The sequence below is a fragment of the Oncorhynchus tshawytscha genome, linkage group LG20, assembly GCF_018296145.1.
Source record: "Oncorhynchus tshawytscha isolate Ot180627B linkage group LG20, Otsh_v2.0, whole genome shotgun sequence".
Classification (NCBI taxonomy): domain Eukaryota; kingdom Metazoa; phylum Chordata; class Actinopteri; order Salmoniformes; family Salmonidae; genus Oncorhynchus; species Oncorhynchus tshawytscha.
Window position 1 is genome coordinate 21,044,565 of NC_056448.1, and position 19,880 is coordinate 21,064,444.

A 19,880-nucleotide genomic window follows, 5' to 3' on the forward strand; every position below is an offset into this window, starting at 1 on the left:
CTCTCCCTCCCTCCCTCCCTCCCTCCCTCAGGACCATGCCCTAGGACCATGCCCCAGGACTACCTGTCATGATGACTCCTTGCTGTCCCCAGTCCACCTGGCCGTGCTGCTGCTCCAGTTTCAACTGTTCTGCCTTATTATTATACGACCATGCTGGTCATTTATGAACATTTGAACATCTTGGTTATAATCTCCACCCGGCACAGCCAGAAGAGGACTGGCCACCCCACATAGCCTGGTTCCTCTCTAGGTTTCTTCCTAGGTTTTGGCCTTTCTAGGGAGTTTTTCCTAACCACCGTGCTTCTACACCTGCATTGCTTGCTGTTTGGGGATTTAGGCTGGGTTTCTGTACAGCACTTTGAGATATCAGCTGATGTACGAAGGGCTATATAAATCAATTTGATTTGATTTCCAGTTCAGACAGGATTGACAAATTTTTATACAGTTTCAGTTTGATAAAAACATTTCTATTTTGTTTTTATATTATTTAGATTGACTTTTACTTTTAGTGTTAGGGACAGAAAGCAGCATTATGTGTGGGAGGCTAGAAGCCTCAGTCCTGTCACACATTACCTTTCTTTTTATAGGGGTGGGGGGGGTAGATCAGCTTTAATATTGCAGACATATTGTGGCTTCTATCAATGTAATTGTCTGCATCATTTCCAATCTCCCAATCTCCCATATATATATATTGAAAATATACACACACACCAACTCATTCTTTATTTTTTCGATTTTCTACATTGTAGAATAGTAGTGAAGACATCAAAACTATGAAATAACACATATGGAATCATGTAGTAACCAAAAAAGTGTACAACAAATCTAAATATATTTTCAGATAGCCAAATATATTTCTTCAGATAGCCACCCTTTCCCTTGATGACAGCTTTGCACACTCTTGGCATTGCACACTCTTGGCAACGTCACCTGGAATGCTTTTCTTACAGTCTTGAAGGAGTTCCCACATATGCTGAGCACGTCTTTGCTGCTTTCCCTTCACTCTGCAGTCCAACTCATCCCAAACCATCTCAATTGGGTTGAGGTCAGGTGATTGTGGAGACCAGGTCATCTGATGCAGCACTCCATCACTATACTTGGTCAAATAGCCATTACACAGCCTGCAGGTGAGTTTTGGGTTATTTTCCTGTTGAAAAACAAATGATAGTCCCACTAAGCGCAAACCAGATGGGATGGCGTATTGCTGCAGAATGCTGTGGAAGACATGCTGGTTAAGTGTGCTTTGAATTCTAAATAAATCACAGACAGTGTCACCAGAAAAGCACCCCCACACATCACACCTCCTCTTCCATGCTTCAAGGTGGGAAACACACATGCAAAAATCATCCGTTCACCTACTCTGCATCTCACAAAGACACGGCGGTTGGAACCAAAAATCTAAAATTTGGACTAATCAGACAAAATGACAGATTTCCACTGGTCTAATGTCCATTGTTCGTGTTTCTTGGCCCAAGCAAGTCTCTCTTCTTCTTATTGGTGTCCTTTAGTTGTGGTTTCTTTGTAGTTATTTTACCATGAAGGACTGATTCACGCAGCCTCCTCTGAACAGTTGATGTTAATGTAATACCCTTGTTAAAACCAAGTATTGAGTTTATTCTTGTTAAAACCAAGTATTGAGTTTATTTGTTATAATTAATTGGTTTTATATTTGAGGTGATTGAATTGCTCCCATATTGTAATGTTGTTAATGCATTTCTTTTGAAGACATATTTCTTTAAGGTATAAGTGAATAGCTTGGTTAACTTTTAAGTTTAAGTTTTGACCAATACGGTCGCTTGTTAAGCTGTGGCCAATGGGAGAGTGTACCTGGTTAACGGGAGGCCTGGGAAAACAAGAGAAGGAGAGAGACATTGAGAAATGGATGGACAGTACATTATGACCGTTGGTGAAGAATAATTATAAAAGAAGACAATAAAAAGTAGAACAAAACCGTAACCTACCGAGTTTGAAGAGAAATAATGTTTTTATTTTATAAGAGAGTTATAATTTTGTTAAGAAAGACTTAGTAAAGACTGAAGCTACAGTCTCACCCTGGAGGTATTTGACAGCCTTGAGGTTAGCCTAGCATTGTGTGAAACCAAGAGAGAATTGCTTGGGAAAGCTTAACGAGTTCATGTTCCCATGGGATATCGGCTGCATTGACAGCTGTGCTTGCTGTGGATCTTGTGAGGAAACCTGCAAGGAACTGCCATACTTTACTGAGGGAATATCCACGAGTAGTGAGTAACCACAATGGTGAGGTGCTTCTGGACTTTATGTGTGTCGTCATTTTTTTTAGCTCCAACGCGCGCCAGCGGGTTAAACAAGCTTGAAATCATTTGGACATGGGCTGTGCACGACTCATTGGGGTTCATTATTTGTATTTCTTTTGATGTGGTGCTTTGAAAATGTAAGGTAATATCGTGAGAGTCAAATTCGAGCCTGGTGAGAGGGTTACATTGAGATGTGTCTGTTACTTGAACTCTGTGAAGCACTGATTTGGGCAAACATTTCTGAGGATGGTAACTCTAATGAACCTATCCTCTGCAGCAGAGATACCTCTGGGTCTTCATTTCCTGTGGGGGTCCTCATGAAAGCTAGTTTCATCATAGTGCTTGATGGTTCTTGCAACTGCACTTGAAGAAACCTTCAAAGTTCTTGAAATGTTCCGTATTGACTGACCTTCATGGCAAAAATAAATTATGTTCTGTCATTTCTCTTTGCCTTTTGAGATGTTCTTGCCATAATGTGGACTTGGTCTTTTACCAAATAGGGCTCTCTTCTGTATACCACCCCTACCTTGTCACAACACAACTGATTGGCTCAAACGCATTAAAAATAAATAAATTCCATAAATGAACTTTTAACGAGGCACACCTGAGGAGTAGCGAGAAGGATCGGAGGACCAATGCGCAGCGTGGTAAGTGTCCATAATGTTTAAACAAACACAACAGAACACTGGAACAAAACAATAAACATGAATAAACAGTCCCGTGTGGTAACAAACACTGACACGGAAGACTAACACCCACAACTCAAAAGTGAAACCAGGCTACCTAAGTATGATTCTCAATCAGGGACAACGATTGACAGCTGCCTCTGATTGAGAACCATACTAAGCCGAACACAGAAATCCCAATTTATAGAAAAACGAACATAGACAACCCACCCAACTCACGCCCTGACCATACTAAAACAAAGACCTAACAAAGGAACTAAGGTCAGAACGTGACAGACACACCAAATGCGTTTGCTGGATCCTTTTTGTCTACCTTTTAACAAAAGAAACAGAACGTAATCAGGTTGTGTTACTGGGTTTAGGTCATTCAAAAGTTACATTACTGATAAAAAATTGGGACAGGTAACTAGTACCTGTCCTAGATTACACTTAGAAAGTAACCTACCCAACCCTATCTCACTGCTTGTCCTCTATAGACAACATCTAACTGAGCACACAAGGGACAAAATGATCTATACTTCTGTATGTACAGTGCATAGCAGAATATCATCTGTATCTCATCTATAGTTATAATTAGCTTTCCACTTCACAGGCAATTCAGAACACCAACCTGTAGTTGAAGTATGATGGATAATAACATTTTATGGGGTTGACAGTGTGAACTAAACTCCACACAGGCTGTCCTCATGAGAGAAGAAGAGGGTGGGAGGCTACTAAAACTACCTTTCAACACCGTCATCAAACCACTTTACGTGGACATGTACAACTCGAACAGGTAATGAGCACACCACTAGTTCATCATCCTTCACCAACGCTGATGTTGATGAACCCACATTATCACCGCCAATTCGTTTCCTCTAGACGCTCTGAAACGCAGCCTGAGCAGATCCGTTGTCCAGAGACATTCTATTATTTACAGTCAAAAAGCATAACCCCTAATCAACCTTTATTGAACCTTAAATCAAAACAGCAGTTTCCCCCCTATAAACTCTAGAGTCTCTCGAACCAAGCAGAAGTGTTGACCAGATTCACTCACGTCTGTGCAGTCAGAGAGCAGGTGCTTCTGGAGTGAGTCTGCACCCCTGATGAACCTCTTCTTGGTCCCAACCCGATCTGCTAGGTTACCCATGGTGACCCGGTTGAGAACCACAACGCACAAGGTCAAGGGAGGATATTTCAGCCTAGTCAATTTTGTCAGAGCTTTTCTTAATCTCGTATCGTCTCGTATCCCTTCAACTCTAACACCTTCTTGCTTTCCCTCGCTTTCTCTCGCTCACACACACTTGACGCTTTCCAAACACACACACACACAAACACACACATTTCCAGTCTCCTATGTGAATCTGGGTTAGATTGGTTCTTTTTGGAGCGGCTGCTAAAATAGGATGTCCTCTAGATCAGAGAGAGAAGGACATGGGGGTCTGAGGGGACCTGGACTCAGTAGAGGGGACGGAGAGGTCATACACTGAGTAAGAGGATGAGGAGAAAGTGGTAGAGCAGGGATGGGCAACATTGATGGGGGTGGAAGCCACTGAACTCATCATGCATGCCACAGTTGCTCACAGGTCTGTGTAACCATATCCAATTTAATAAAATTCTACACATTTTGCCATGGTGCAGAGAGAAAGGTTTGCCATTTAATAACTCATTTCATGCGATTCTACTCATTTTGCCACAGGGTAGAGCGAAAGGTTTGCCATTTTTAATATGACATCTGAGTGAGACTGACTAACAAAATCAACTGGGCCCCCGAGGTCAGTAATATGACCATGATAACAAGTTTAGATAGCTGGCCGCTAAACCTACTTACAAATCTAAAAAATGTTAGCTGACATGGCTAATTGAGTGACTATCAGTGACTGATATAACAAGAGAAAAACTGCAGATGCACAATCACATTTTTAACTTGCACCTTGTGTATTCTACTATTATAACTCTCAACATTAAGTTGAGACCCCGACTGAGTTCCAAAAAGAAAAAGACATGCTGGTTAATTCTTTTGTTGAGGGGAGGTGGGAAATAATACAAGGGCCTTCAAAAGGGCCGCCAGTTGCCAGTTTTTGTGGTAGAGGATAAGACAGTGAGAAGAGGTACTGTAGCAGTGTCTGAGATAACATTGTCAATGCCAACAAATAGCTGCTGGACTTATTCAGCTCTCTCCCGCAGAATCAAAGTACTCAGCCAATGCAATCTAAGACCTCTACCTCTTCTGCAAACAAATACAATGTTGCTCTCAAAATGTACATGACAGCAATTCATACGGGAAAAGAACAAAGAAATAATTGCTTGACCCATCCCACAAAGACAATACTAGCTAACAGACTTACGACAAGAGTATTCACAAACAACATATTGATCTTAAAATTAGCTTACCATTCCACCACATTATATGAGAATGGTGTGTATCAATGCTCTGCTCAGTGGTGTACATTGTAGGGTTTAGGAGTGTGCGTAGCATACTGTGTGACTCAAAGTAAACTGTGTGTAGTTATGTGTATGTACGCATAATATGTAGCGTTTGTGTGTGTGTGCTTGGATTCGGAAAACAGTGCAGAGGAGTGTGTGTGTGTGTGTGTGTGTGTGTGTGTGTGTGTGTGTGTGTGTGTGTGTGTGTGTGTGTGAATGAGCGCATGCATGTGCTGACTGTCCTGCTTATGTCACCCACCTTACACAACCAGGGACCCCACACACACGCACGCACGCACACACACACACAAACACAAACACACACACAAATGGCTACAGACAGTGTCAAGAAAAGGTATGTGAACCCTTTGGAATTACCTGGATGTCTGTATAAATTGGTCATCAAATTTGATCTGATCTTCATCTAAGTCACAACAATAGACAAATATACTGTGCTTACACTAAAAACACATAATCATAATTTAGACATTCACGGTGTAGGTTGGAAAAAGTATGTGAACCCCTAGGCTAATGACTTCTCCAAAAGCTAATTGGAGTCAGGAGTCAACTAACCTGGAGTCCAATCAATGAGAAACATTTTGGAGATGTTAGTTAGAGCTGCCTTGCCCTATAAAAAAACAATCACAAAATGTGAGGGTGCTATTCACAAGAAGCATTGCCTGATGTGAACCATGCCTCGCACAAAAGAGTTCTCAGAAAACCTAAGATTAAGAATTGTTGACTTGCATAAACCTGGAAAGGGTTACAAAAATATCTCTAAAAGCCTTGATGTTCACCAGTCCACAGTAAGACAAATTGCCTATAAATGGAGAAAGTTCACCACTGTTGCTATTCTCCCTAGGACTGGCCGTCCTGCAAAGATGACCACAAGAGCACAGCGCAGAATGCTCAATGAGGTTAAGAAGAATCCTAGAGTGTCAGCTAAAGATTTACAGAAATCTCTGGAACATGCTAACATCTCTGTTGACGAGGCTATGATGTGTTAAACACTAAACAAGAATGATGTTCATGGGAGGACACCAAGGAAGAAGCCACTGCTGTCCAAAAAAAACCCATTGCTGTACATCTGAAGTTTGCAAAAGTGCACCTGAATGTTCCACAGCACTACTGGCAAAATATTCTGTGGACAGATTGGAAGGAACACACAACCCTATGTGTGTAGAAAAAAAGGCACAGCACTCCAACAACAAAACCTCATCCCAACTGTAAAGTATGGTGGAGGGAGCATGATGGTTTGGGGCTGCTTTGCTGCCTCAGGGCCTGGACAGCTTGCTATCATCAATGGGAAAATGAATTCCCAAGTTTATCAAGACATTTTGCATGTCTGCCAATTGAAGCTCAACAGAAGTTGGGTGATGCAACAGGACAACGACCCAAAACACAGAAGTAAATCAACAACAGAATGGCTTCAACAGAAGAAAATACGCCTTCTGAAGTGACCCAGTCAGAGTCCTGACCTCAATCCGATTGAGATGCTGTGGCATGACCTCAAGAGAGCAGTTCACACCAGACATCCCAAAGAATATTGCCAAAGTGAAACAGTTTTGTAAAGAGGAATGATCCAAAATTCCTCCTGACCGTTGTGCAGGTCTGATCCGCAACTACAGAAAAAGTTTGGTTGGGGTTATTGCTGCCAAAGGAGGGTCAACCAGTTATTAAATCCAAGGGTTCACATACTTTCCCCACACTGCACTGTGAATGTTTACACAGTGTGTTCAATAAGACATGAAAACATATAACTGTTTGTGTGTTATTAGTTTAAGCAGACTGTGTTTGTCTATTGTTGTGACTTAGATGAAGATCAGATCAAATTTTACGACCAATTTATGAAGAAATCCAGTTATTTCCAAAGGGTTCACATACTTTTTCTTGCCACTGTAGATAGTTTAGGTACGTGGAGAGGCATAGTAATGTATTAAGCTGATTATGTAATATGGCTAGAGTTTGATTTTATATTTCTTTGATCACACACACATATTGTGGATCAGGTCTTGTGATGGGATGTCTGCTCCACTCTCTCCAGCCATTATCAAAGGAAGTAAATGTTGTATGCGTACGTGTGTGTGTGTTTGTTTTCAAAGAGGATGAAATCTACTGTCAAACTCTGGCTATGTTACTGAACCAGGGACCACACACACACACACACACACACACACACACACACACACACACACACACACACACACACACACACACACACACACACACACACACACACACACACACACACACACACACACACACACACACACACACACACACACACACACACACACACACACACACGGCTACATACTGTAGATAGTTTAGGTAAGTGGAGAGGCAAAGTAATATACACAGCTGATTATGTAATATGGCTAGAGTTTGATTTTAGATTTCATCCTCTTTGATTACACACACACACACACACACACACACACACACACATCACATCACATCACATCACATCACTAACAATAACGAGCTGAATCCCTCAACTGCAACCAATATGATCATACATTGAGCTATCATTCTCCTCCAATGGTCTCCTCAACACAATCATCCAAAGTTCAGTGAATTGTTCAAACGTGGATAAGGAATAAAATAATACCATACGAGGGGATAAAGAATCCGGCAATGAATTATGTCCAAACACTGTATGCTACTGTACTGTCATACTGTACTGTCATACTGTACTGTCATACTGTACTGTCATACTGTACTGTCGTAAAGCACAGAAAACAGAAACCAAAACCTCTCCACCTTTTCACCCTGGCCTCCAGATCATACACTCTGCTTTGAGAAGTGTGTGAGAAAGTAGACAGAGCATTTTTATTGTTGTTTTCTCAGACCTTATGAAGTGCTCTATCCCTCTCTTGGAGAGGACATATTCACCTCTGGATGCGGACACATATGTGTATGAATATGATAGAGCCCCAGGGAGATAGACTGGACATGATTAGAGCCCTAATGCTCTGCACTCGTATGTCATGTTATGAACAGAAGAGAAGAAGGAGTAACATGAGTTTGACCTGCCTGCTGGTAATCAGTTTGTCGGTACAGTATATTAGTGGAGTGGAGAGTGTGTATGTGTGTATGTCTGTGTGTGTATGTCTCTCTGTATATGTGTGTGTGTGTGTCCATTTCTCAGGGCTGTGGAGAGATCACACTGTCATTTCAGCCGAGCAGGGAGACGATGAATCACATTACATGCCGTTAAAACACACACATACACTCTGTGACCCTGACCAGGGGCTGCAGATAAGACTCACGCTACCATTACCGCACAGCACAGAGGCCAGAGAGGAACAATCTAATTAGACTATATTACATTACACTACTCGCATTCTTTCATGCACACATATTCAGAAAAACCCACTCAAACACACACACACAGACACACACCCACACACTGTAATACAGCCGTTAGAAAGGGCAAACCAACCAGTCTCAAGTCAAAATTAGACGTTCATCCATGTTTTTCAAACGTCACATTTTGAAGTGTTTAAGGTTAAGTTTAGGCATTAACTCCAAATGGTTAATGTTAGGGTTATGTGCAGACGTTAATTCCAAATTCTTAAGGTTAGGCATTTACTGCGAACAGTTATGGTAACGGTTAAACAACTTTCTATCAAACTTGCAACCTTTGGAATCAGAGGCAGATGCTTACACCCATCCATCTCCACCATCCCGTCCTACATCACCATCCGCAATGCCCTAGAAAAACTGAAAGGTAAAAAGCACTCACTCTTGTATCACGGGTGACCTGGCAACACACACACACACACACACACACACACTCCAAAGGGAGGGTCCCAGTCATCTCCCCACTCTTCATTTCCTCACATGACAGAGCACTCAATCAGGAAAACATTGATCAATTCACACCTCCCAGTGGTTAATGCCTATAGATCAGCCTTCCCTCTCCCCCTTCCCTCTCCCCCCTCTTCCTGCCATCTCTCCCTCTCTCACTTCCCTCTCTCCCCCTCTCCCTTTCCTCTCCCATCCCTCTCTCCTCCTCTCCCTTCCCTCTCTCCCCCTCTTCCTTCCATCTCTCCCCCTCTCCCTTCCCTCTCTCCCCCTCTCCCTTCCCTCTCTCCCTCTCCCTTCCCTCGCCCTTCCCTCCCTTCCCTCTCTTGCCCTCTTCCCTCCCTCTCTTTATTCCCTCTCTCCCCCCTCTCCTCCTCTCAATTCCCTCCCCTCCCTTCCCCTCTTCCCCCCTCTCTCTCTTCCCTCTCTCCCTCCTCCCTTCCCTCTTCCTTCCCTCTCTCCCCTTCTTCCTTCCCTCTCTCCCCTTCTTCCTTCCCTCCCACTTCCCTCTTCCTTCCCTCTCTCCCCTTCTCCCTTCCCTCTCCCATCCCTCTCTCCTCCTCTCCCTTCCCTCTCTCGCCCTCTCCCTTCCCTCTCTTCCCCCTCCTCCTCTCCCTTCCCTCTCCCTTCCCTCTCTCCCAATCTTCTTCCCTCTCTACCCTCTTCCTTCCCTCTCCCTCTCCTCTCCCTTCCCTCTCCTCTCTCCCCTCTCCTCTCCTCCCATCTCTCCCCCTCTCCCTTCCCTCTCTCTCCCCTTCCCTCTCTCCCTCTCCCTTCCCTCGCCCTTCCCTCCCTTCCCTCTCTTGCCCTCTTCCCTCCCTCTCTTTATTCCCTCTCTCCCCTCTCCTCCTCTCCCTTCCCTCGCCCTTCCCTCCCTTCCCCTCTTCCCTCCCTCTCTCTCTTCCCTCTCTCCCCTCCTCCCTTCCCTCTTCCTTCCCTCTCCCCCTTCTTCCTTCCCTCTCTCCCCTTCTTCCTTCCCTCCCACTTCCCTCTTCCTTCCCTCTCTCCCCTTCTCCCTTCCCTCTCCCATCCCTCTCTCCTCCTCTCCCTTCCCTCTCTCGCCCTCTCCCTTCCCTCTCTTCCCCCTCCTCCTCTCCCTTCCCTCTCCCTTCCCTCTCTCCCACTCTTCTTCCCTCTCTACCCTCTTCCTTCCCTCTCCCTCTCCTCTCCCTTCCCTCTCCTCTCTCCCCTCTCCTCTCCTCCCTTCCCTCTCTTCCTTCTCCCTTCCCTCTCTCCCCCTCTTCCTTCCCTCTCCCCCTCTCCCTTCACTTTCTCCCCCTGTTCCTTCCCTCTCCCTTTCCTCTCCCTTCCCTCTCCCTTTCCTGTCCCTTCCTCTCCCTTCCCTCTCCTCTTCCCTCTCCCCTCCTCTCTTCCCTCCCTTCCCTCTCCCTTCCCTCTTCATTCCCTCTCCCCCTCTCCTTCACTTTCTCCCCCTTCGCCCTTCCCTCTCCCTCTCTCCCCCTTCTTCCTTCCCTATCTCCCCTTCTTCCCCCTATCTCCCTTCATCTCCCCTTCTCCCCTATCTCCCCCTCTTCCTTCCCTCTCTCCCCTATCCCTTCCTTCCCTCTTCCCCCTTCCCCCATCTGTCTCCCTTCCTTCCCCTCTTCCTTCCCCTCTCTCTCTGACCTGAGGACATTCCTCTAATCAACTTTCACAGATTTACAGCCAAAGCTAAATAGTTCCCAATGCAATGACCAGCCATAGTCTATATATATGGTCTCTATCTGGGGCTGGCCTAGGGGCAAGTCACTCTGCATCAAGTAGGGGATCAACCATGAGAGGGGGTTATCAACACTATTTAGTCCCAGCGTGTGTATGAGTGCTATACATACTCAACTCAGCACTCAAACTCAACTGAAATTCTTTGTTCTGTTATAATCTCCACCCGGCACAGCCATCAGAGGACTTGGTCACCCCTCATAGCCTGGTTCCTCTAGGTTTCTTCCTAGGTTTAGGCCTTTTTAGGGAGTTTTTCCCAGCCACCGTGCTTCTACACCTGCATTGCTTGCTGTTTAGGGTTTTAGGCTGGGTTTCTGTACAGCACTTTGATATATCAGCTGATGTAAGAAGGGCTATATAAATAAATTGGATTTGATTTGACCTGTAAGTACATGCAGTGTTTTAGTTGGCATGCTTGGTTCCTTCAGGCAGAAAATGAACAAGAGAAAAGTGATGACAGTTGAATTAGGTATGATGGATGAATGTGCACGTGTGTGTGTGTGTGTGTGTGTGTGTGTGTGTGTGTGTGTGTGTGTGTGTGTGTGTGTGTGTGTGTGTGTGTGTGTGTGTGTGTGTGTGTGTGTGTGTGTGTGCGCGCGCAAGCCATCCTGTTGCATAGCTGCTGTTAAGGGAGAGGCATGGACAGAAGGATTAGGTTTGACGGGATACTGAGGCTTTATGAATTATGTATTTTGTGATGCTGTTTTGTCTCTGTGCGTGTTTGAGATACACATGCGCTCACACACACATTCACAGACACACAGACACACACACATTTACTTCCTTTGATAATGGCTGGAGAGGGTGGAGTAGACATCCCATCACAAGGCCTAACCCACAAGGTCTGTCTGTCTGTGTCTACACTGCAGTCTACAAAAAGCACCATTCTCACTCCTCACACCAGCCATGGGCGGCTCCTCCCTCCTCACTTGCGTAACAGTTGCTATTTATAACCATCTTAATTAGACATGGCTGAATATTGGAGCTTTTCCCCTTCTTCTTACCATTGCCAGTGGGCAGATACCAAACAGTGCTACCTTGTCTGGACGGTTTTTACATAAAGCTGTGAGCTGTTATAGATTAATATGCTTGTAAATTAGGTTACAGAGCACATTTAAAAGGAGAACGGGGCAATGGGGTGATGATGCCAGATGTATTATTCACAGTTGGTCACTACAGAGAAAACAAGGTTTTATGGAGGAGTTCAATTTTTCAAAACAAGTGGATGGAGATGGAAAAGTTGGAGAGGAGGAGGAGGAGGAGGAGGTGGAGAGAGAGGAGGAGGAGGAGGAGAGAGGGAGGAGGAGGAGGAGGAGGAGGAGGAGGAGGAGAGAGAGAGAGAGAGAGAGAGAGAGAGAGAGAGAGGGAGAGGGAGAGGGAGAGAGAGAGAGAGAGAGAAGTTTTGTATTAGTAGCATAATGTATAGTGTCAGTAGTCTTTATGTTTGTGATCAGTATCGTGGCTGAAAGTAATGACATAAGTGCTTTGGTTTGGAAGGATACTCAGTGTGAGAGAAAGAGGGGGAGAATAAACAGGAGCGAGAGAGAGAGAGGGGTCCATTCTCATTAGAACTCCGAGCCAATCCTTATGTCTGTCCTGTAATGTGATTTCCACTGGAGTGCATGGCCCCTCTGAGACACACACACACACACACACACACATTGCTTACCTCAGTCATGTGGATGAGATAGATCCTCAGATCTTCAGCATGATCTGTGGAAGGAACAAAAAAGTTATTACATATTACCAATAAGAATTATTCAGATGTTGATGGAAAGGCTGCCTACCACTGGTCAATGTCCTGGAAGTCATCCGTCACGAAAGACTGTATCTAAGACTGTATCTACTATAAGTCCAGATCAATAGCTTGGATCATCTGAGGCCAAGCTAAATGTCTGTCACCCTGTCACCACTGTCCCCACCCTGGACCACTATGTCACACTATGTCACTCCCTGGTGACAACTGGAGGTGACAATCTGACAGCAGGGTTGACTCCTCCTGTGATGAGTGCCCTAGTCCTACCCGGGGGACAGATAGGAGGAGGTGTGAGGAGGGTGTCACTTATGTGTGTGTGTATGCATGCGCGGCTGTACAACAAGCTCTCACAGTCCCACGTCAGAATTAGACGTTCAAAGTGTTCAATGTTACATTTACGTTTCCACGTCATCTGCCGAAGACCTCACACATGATGGATGTCTAATACTGAATTGTATTACGTGTGACCAGGCTGGTGTGAGTGTGCCTATGTACAGTTGAAGTCGGAAGTTTACATACACCTTAGCCAAATACATTTAAACTCAGTTTTTCACAGTTCCTGACATTTAATCTGAGTAAAAATTCCCTGTCTTAGGTCAGTTAGGATCACCACTTTATGTGAAATGTCAGAATAATAGTAGAGAGAATTATTTATTTCAGCTTGTATTTTTTTCATCACATTCCCAGTGGGTCAGAAGTTTCCATACACTCAATTAGTATTTGGTAGCATTGCCTTTAAATTGTTTAACTTGGGTCAAACGTTTCGGGTTGTCACACTCTGACCATTATTTGCGTTGTTTGATTCTATGTTTTGTTTGGTCAGGGTTTGATATGACTGGACATTCTATGTTGTATGTCTAGTTTGTCTATTTCTATGTGTTTTGGCCTGATATGGTTCTCAATCAGTGGCAGGTGTTTGTCGTTGTCTCTGATTGGGAACCATATTTAGGTAGCCTGTTTTGTATTGTGGTTCGTGAGTTATTGTCTATGTGATGTTGCATGTTAGCACAGAGTTTCTTTAGCGGTCACGTTCATCTTGTTAGTTTGTTTGTTTGTTTTAGTGTACTTCGTGTTTTTTTCCGTCTTTCATGAAATCAAGCATTCACACCAAGCTGCGCTTTGGTCTCCTCAATACGACGATCGTGACAGAATAACCCACCAACAATGGACCAAGCCGCGTGGTAATGGCCAGCAGCAGCGGCGAAGAACGCAGGACTCATGGACTTGGGAGGAGATTCTGGACGGCGAAGGACCCTGGGCACAGCCAGGGGAATATCGCCGCCCTAAAGCAGAGCTGGAGGCAGCGAAAGCAGAGAGGCGCCGGTATGAGGAGGCAGCACGGCAGCGCGGCTGGAAGACCGAGAGGCAGCCCCAAAAATGTATTGGGGGAGGCACAGCGGGAGTGTGACAGAGTCAGGAGTCAGACTTGAGCCAACTCCCCCTGCTTACCGTAAGGAGCCAAGGATGGAACCAGAGCCGGTCAGGGCGGTATTGGAGGTGAGCGAAGCAGAGACAGTGATGGAGTTAATGGGGAGATTGGAGGAGAGAGTTATGAGGGAGGTGCTGTGTTGGTGCCTGAGGCACGACATCCGCCCGGCGGAGCGTGTCGGGGATTTGATGTCACCTGGGTCAGCTCTCCATACTCTTCCTGAGGTGCGTGCTAGCCGTCTGGTGAAGACTGTGTCAGCCCCACGCACCAGGCCTCCTGTGCGTGGGGCCTCCTGTGCGCCTCCCTAGCCCTGCACGTCCTGTGACAGCTCGGCGTTACAGTTCTCTGAACCGTGCTTACCGTGGCAGGCGTTGTACTGGTCAGGCACCGTGTTATGCGGTGGAGCGCACGGTGTCCCCAGTACGCGTGCTTAGCCCGGTGCACTACATCCCAGCTCCCCGCATCTGCTGGGCTAGGGTGAGGATCCAGCCAGGGCGGATGGTGCCAGCCCTGCTCTCAAGATTTCCAGTGCGCCTTCACGATCCGGTCTATCCGTTGTCACCTCCACGCACCAGCCCTCCGGTGGCAGCCCCCCGCACCAGGCTGTCTCTCCGTCTCATCCCTACAGGTGCTCCCGCCTGTCCAGCACTGCCAGAGCCTTCCTCCTGCCCAGCGCTGCCAGAGTGTCCTGTCTGTCCTTAGCCGCCAGTCTCCCGTCAATCCTGAGCCGCCAGAGTCTCCCGTCTGTCCTGAGCCACCAGAGTCTCCCGTCTGTCCTGAGCTGTTAAAGCCGCCAGTCTGTCCTGAGCTGTCAGCACCGCCAGTCTGTCCTGAGCTGCTAGAGCCGCCAGTCTGTCCTGAGCTGTCAGAGCCGCCAGTCTGTCCTGAGCCGTCAGTCAGCCAGGAGCTGCCAGAGCCATCAGTCAGCCAGGAGCCGCCAGAGCCGCCAGTCAGCCAGGAGCCGCCAGAGCCGCCAGTCAGCCAGGAGCCGCCAGTCAGCCAGGAGCCGCCAGAGCCGCCAGTCAGCCAGGAGCTGCCAGAGCCACCAGTCAGCCAGGAGCTGCCAGAGCCGCCAGTCAGCTAGGAGCTGCCAGGGCCGTCAGCCAGCCAGGAGCTGCTATGTGATGTTGCATGTTAGCAGAGAGTTGCTTTAGCGGTCACGTTCGTCTTGTTAGTTTGTTTGTTTGTTTGTTTTAGTGTACTTCGTGTTTTTTCGTCTTTCATTAAATCATGCATTCACACCACGCTGCACTTTGGTCTCCTCAATACGACGATCGTGACATGGTTAGCCTTCCACAAGCATCCCACAATAAGTTGGGTGAATTTTGGCCCATTCCTCCTGACAGAGCTGGTGTAACTGAATCAGGTTTGTAGGCCTCCTTGCCCTCACACGCTTTTTAAGTTCTGCCCACAAATGTTCTATAGGACTGAGGTCAGGGCTTTGTGATAGCCACTCCAATACCTTGACTTTGTTGTCCTTAAGCCATTTTGCCACAACTTTGGAAGTATGCTTGGGGTCATTGTCCATTTGGAAGACCCATTTGCAACCAAGCTTTAACTTCCTGACTGATGGCTTCAATATATCCACATAATTTCCTGTCCTCATGATGCCATCTATTTTGTGAAGTACACCAGTCCCTTGTGCAGCAAAGCACCCCCACAACATGATTCTGCCACCCCCGTGCTTCACGGTTGGGATGGTGTTCTTTGGCTTGCAAGCCTCCCCCTTTTCCCTCCAAACATAATGATGGTCATTATGGCCAAACAGTTTGATTTTTGTTTCATTAGACCAGAGGAAATTTCTCCAAAAGTACGATCTTTGTCCCCATGTGCAGTTGCAAACCATAGTCTGGCTTTTTTGGGGCGGTTTTGGAGCAGTGGCTTCCTCCTTGCTGAGGAAGCCACAAGCTTTCAGGTTATGGCGATATAGGACTCGTTTTTACTGTGGATATGGATACTTTTGTACCTGTTTCATCCAGCATCTTCACAAGGTCCTTTGCTGTTGTTCTGGGATTGATTTGCACATTTCGCAACAAAGTACGTTCATCTCTAGGACACAGAACATGTCTCCTTCCTGAGAGGTATGACGGTCCCATGATGTTTATACTTGCGTACTATTGTTTGTACAGATGAACGTGGTACCTTCAGGCATTTGGAAATTGCTCCCAAGGATGAACCAGACTTGTGGAGGTCTACAATTTTTTTCTGAGGTCTTGGCTGATTTCTTTTGATTTTCCCATGATGTCAAGCAGGTAGGCATTGAAATACATTCACAGGTACAACTCCAATTGACTCAAATTATGTCAATTAGCCTATCAGAAGCTTCTAAAGCCATGACAACATTTTCTGAAATTTTCCAAGCTGTTTAAAGCTCCGGTCAACTTAGTGTATGTAAACTTCTGACCCACTGGAATTGTGATACCGTGAATTATAAACAATAGTTGGAAAAATTACTTGAGTCATGCACAAAGTAGATGTCTTAACTGACTTGCCAAAACTATAGTTTGTTTTAAGAAGACATTTGTGGAGTGGTTGAAATAATAATTTTAATGACTCTAACCTAAGTGTATGTAAACTTCAGACTTCAACTGTATATGTATCAAAGGTTAACTAGGGTGTGCTTATATTTGTCCATTTTCACTGCAAGTACAGTGTGTGTTGTGAAATGGAAATTTTGGATTTTTGCATATCCCACTCCCCCGAGACACACTCGGAGACTGGGGTCACAGCCAGGGATTCGAGTAACCTTAAAATTAAACTGAAAAAGAGCTTTGCTCCAGGCTGAGGTTTATGATTAACTTCGGCCAAGGAAACACAGGAGAAATCCATTCCCTCCCTCCATCCATCCATTTCCTCAATCACGCCATCTGCTGAGGAAAAGAGATATGGCGGCCAAGAGGGTGTGATAAAGATCTCTAAGCATTGATAGTTATCGACATTACATCTCTCCCACCCATCACACATATACAAACAAACTGTGTGTGTGTGTGTGTGTGTGTGTGTGTGTGTGTGTGTGTGTGTGTGTGTGTGTGTGTGTGTGTGTGTGTGTGTGTGTCCCAGTCTTTGTTTCTTCCTTAATGGAATGAGACAAGCTGTGATGGTGTGTGATGGGCCCACCTGCCATAGTGTCTGGTCCTCTCTAACTCCAGGCTGTCAACCTGTCTCCACTGTCTACCACAGTGAGACCATTGTCTGTTAACTAAGGTTGAATATCTTCCTGGTATTTTACAAATGTTCCATCCAGACAATAAATCACTTTTCTCCCGGGTAAACCCAATATTTCCCACCAATACCGGAAATATCATTCTAATCATTATAATGCATTTAAATAGGTTTATGTCTGGATTTGATTAGAGCTTTGATAAAAAATTCAAACCTGATTCCTGAGCCTGATTGAATACATTTTATGAGCCTTAAGCATTAAAGACATTTATTGATCATCCTTGAGATATTTCTACAACGTGATTGGAGTCTGCTAGTCGGAATCGAGGGAAAGATGATCGGAGCAAATTACAGAGAGATCCTTGATGAAAACCTGCTCCACTGTACTCAGAACCTCAGACTGGGGAGAAGGTTCACCTTCCAACAGGACTACGGCCCTAAGCACACAGCCAGGACAACGCAGGAGTGGCTTCGGGACAAGTCTCTGAATGTCCTTGAGTGGCCCAGCCAGAAACCGGACGTGAACCCAATTGAACATCTCTGGGGAGACCTGAAAATAGCTGTGCAGTGACGCTCCCCATCCATCCTCACAGATCTTGAGAGGATCTGCTGAGAAGAATGGGAGAAACTCGCCAAATACAGGTGTGTCAAGCCTGTAGCGTCATACCCCCAAAATGTTAAGGCTGTAATCACTGCCAAAGGTGCTTCAACAATGTACTGAGTAAAGGGTCTGAATACTTATGTAAATGTGATATTTCAGTTTTTGATTTTTAATACATTTGCAAAAATGTATAAAAACCTGTTTTTGCTTTGTCATTGTGGGGTATTGTGTGTAGATTGATGAGGGAAAAATACAATTTAATCAATTTTAGAATAAGGCTGTAATGTAACAAAATGTGCAAAAAGTCAAGGGGTCTGAATACTTTCCGAAACCACTGTACAGTATATGCCTATATATCCATCTTGAACAGAATTATCTATTTTGGATGCAATTTGAATGGAATTGATGGAGAAGGAGAGACTGCTGGGAGAGTGCTCGTTTATGCACTGATTCAAAGCAACGATATAGGAGTGTTTCAAACTCTGTAGCTGCAATTTAAACAAATAATATATATCATGACAATAAATAAATAATGTGACCCCAGAAAGCCAGATGGAGATGTGTAAATTCGGTCTTTATATTACTGTAGCACAGGCTATGCTGCAGCAAATGGACGTGGAACTGTCACAATAAATGATGAGATAATAGGTGTACATACTGAGATGGGCTGTCGGTCTTGAGCGTTGATCATACAGTAACCAGAGAGAAGGCCGTAGAGAATGCATATTTAGACATCACATAATTTAGCAGTTCCATTTCACATCATGTTCCTATAAATCATTTATTATAATATTTCATTACAATTGAGCGTTTTCTCCCAGTTATTTATGTGGTTTTTGGCAGTAAATCTCGATAACTGGGTTCCCGCCATTCAACCCTACTGTCCAACAAGGAGAAAAACTGCACCGTGTGTGTGTGTGTGTGTGTGTGTGTGTGTGTGTGTGTGTGTGTGTGTGTGTGTGTGTGTGTGTGTGTGTGTGTGTGTGTGTGTCTGTGTGTGTGTACCTGCCTATGCCAAAGTCAAGGTCAGAGAAATAAGAGCAAGGTATAACACTAGCTGTAGCAGACACTATTATATTGTCATTTGCTAGGGGAGATCCAGACAGAGATATAGTGAACTAATATGGATTCTGTTGTGCAGTTGTATCCCTGAGGAACACTGGGGGGAAGGTTCACACACTCTACCCTTCACACCACTGAGGTCATGTTCGTCCCCAAGGGTTGCTGTATACTCACCTACAATAATATGTGCAATATCACTATATTATGATATTAGTATACTTGTACAATACTGTTACTTCACTAATTACTGCATTAATTAGCATATTGGTCAACCATAAATAATACCACTGTTAAATTGATTTATGACACGAAAAGTCGACTGTACAAAGAACCTGACTGACTATGACAAACACAGCAATTAAGGTGTAATCGTAATTGGTTATTGATTTTACATCTTGGTCTGCAGACCTGTCAGGATATTAAACAAAAACAATATTTCTAATCTTATGTTAACGTCAGTATCATAGTTTCAGCACTATATTTACTGACTAATGAACATTCTCAGTCAAATAAAATAATAAAACTCCCTCCTACCATCCCAACTCATGTTCGAGCTTCACCTTGAATTCGTGTTTCTGTGACATTGCACTGTACATCAAACTAGTATTTTGAAAGAGAAAACTGCTCGTTGAACACAGACTTCCATGGACAGCCTGTGTATCACTGGGCTAACCCCGGGGGGCAGCCGAGTGAGATTGTTAGGCAGAATACTGCATCTCCTCACTGCAATCTCAAATTGTTGTCAGAACCAGATCAGAATGCTTATGATTATTCCAACTCAACACCAGAGGTCAGTCTTGCATTTATTTTACAGTTGCAGGAGATCCGCCTGTGTCACATTAAGACATCTACTGCACATGGGGAGGGAGATCACAGCTTTTATGGCAATTACAGCCTGTTAATACTGTTGGACTAATACTGTTGGACTAATGCTGTTGGACTATTCTAATCATTCTTTACCAAAGGATAACAAAGG

General features: G+C 44.9%; 1 protein-coding gene across 2 annotated transcripts in view; it reads right to left on the minus strand.

The window, feature by feature from the left end:
- LOC112219320 (regulator of G-protein signaling 3) overlaps positions 1-19,880 on the minus strand; it is a 167,231-nt gene that overhangs the window by 116,921 nt on the left and 30,430 nt on the right. For both annotated transcript variants that reach the window (XM_024380458.2, XM_024380457.2), the window contains one exon: positions 12,564-12,607. In XM_024380458.2, the coding sequence (XP_024236226.2) occupies positions 12,564-12,607 (44 nt within the window). The remainder of the gene's footprint in view (positions 1-12,563; positions 12,608-19,880) is intronic.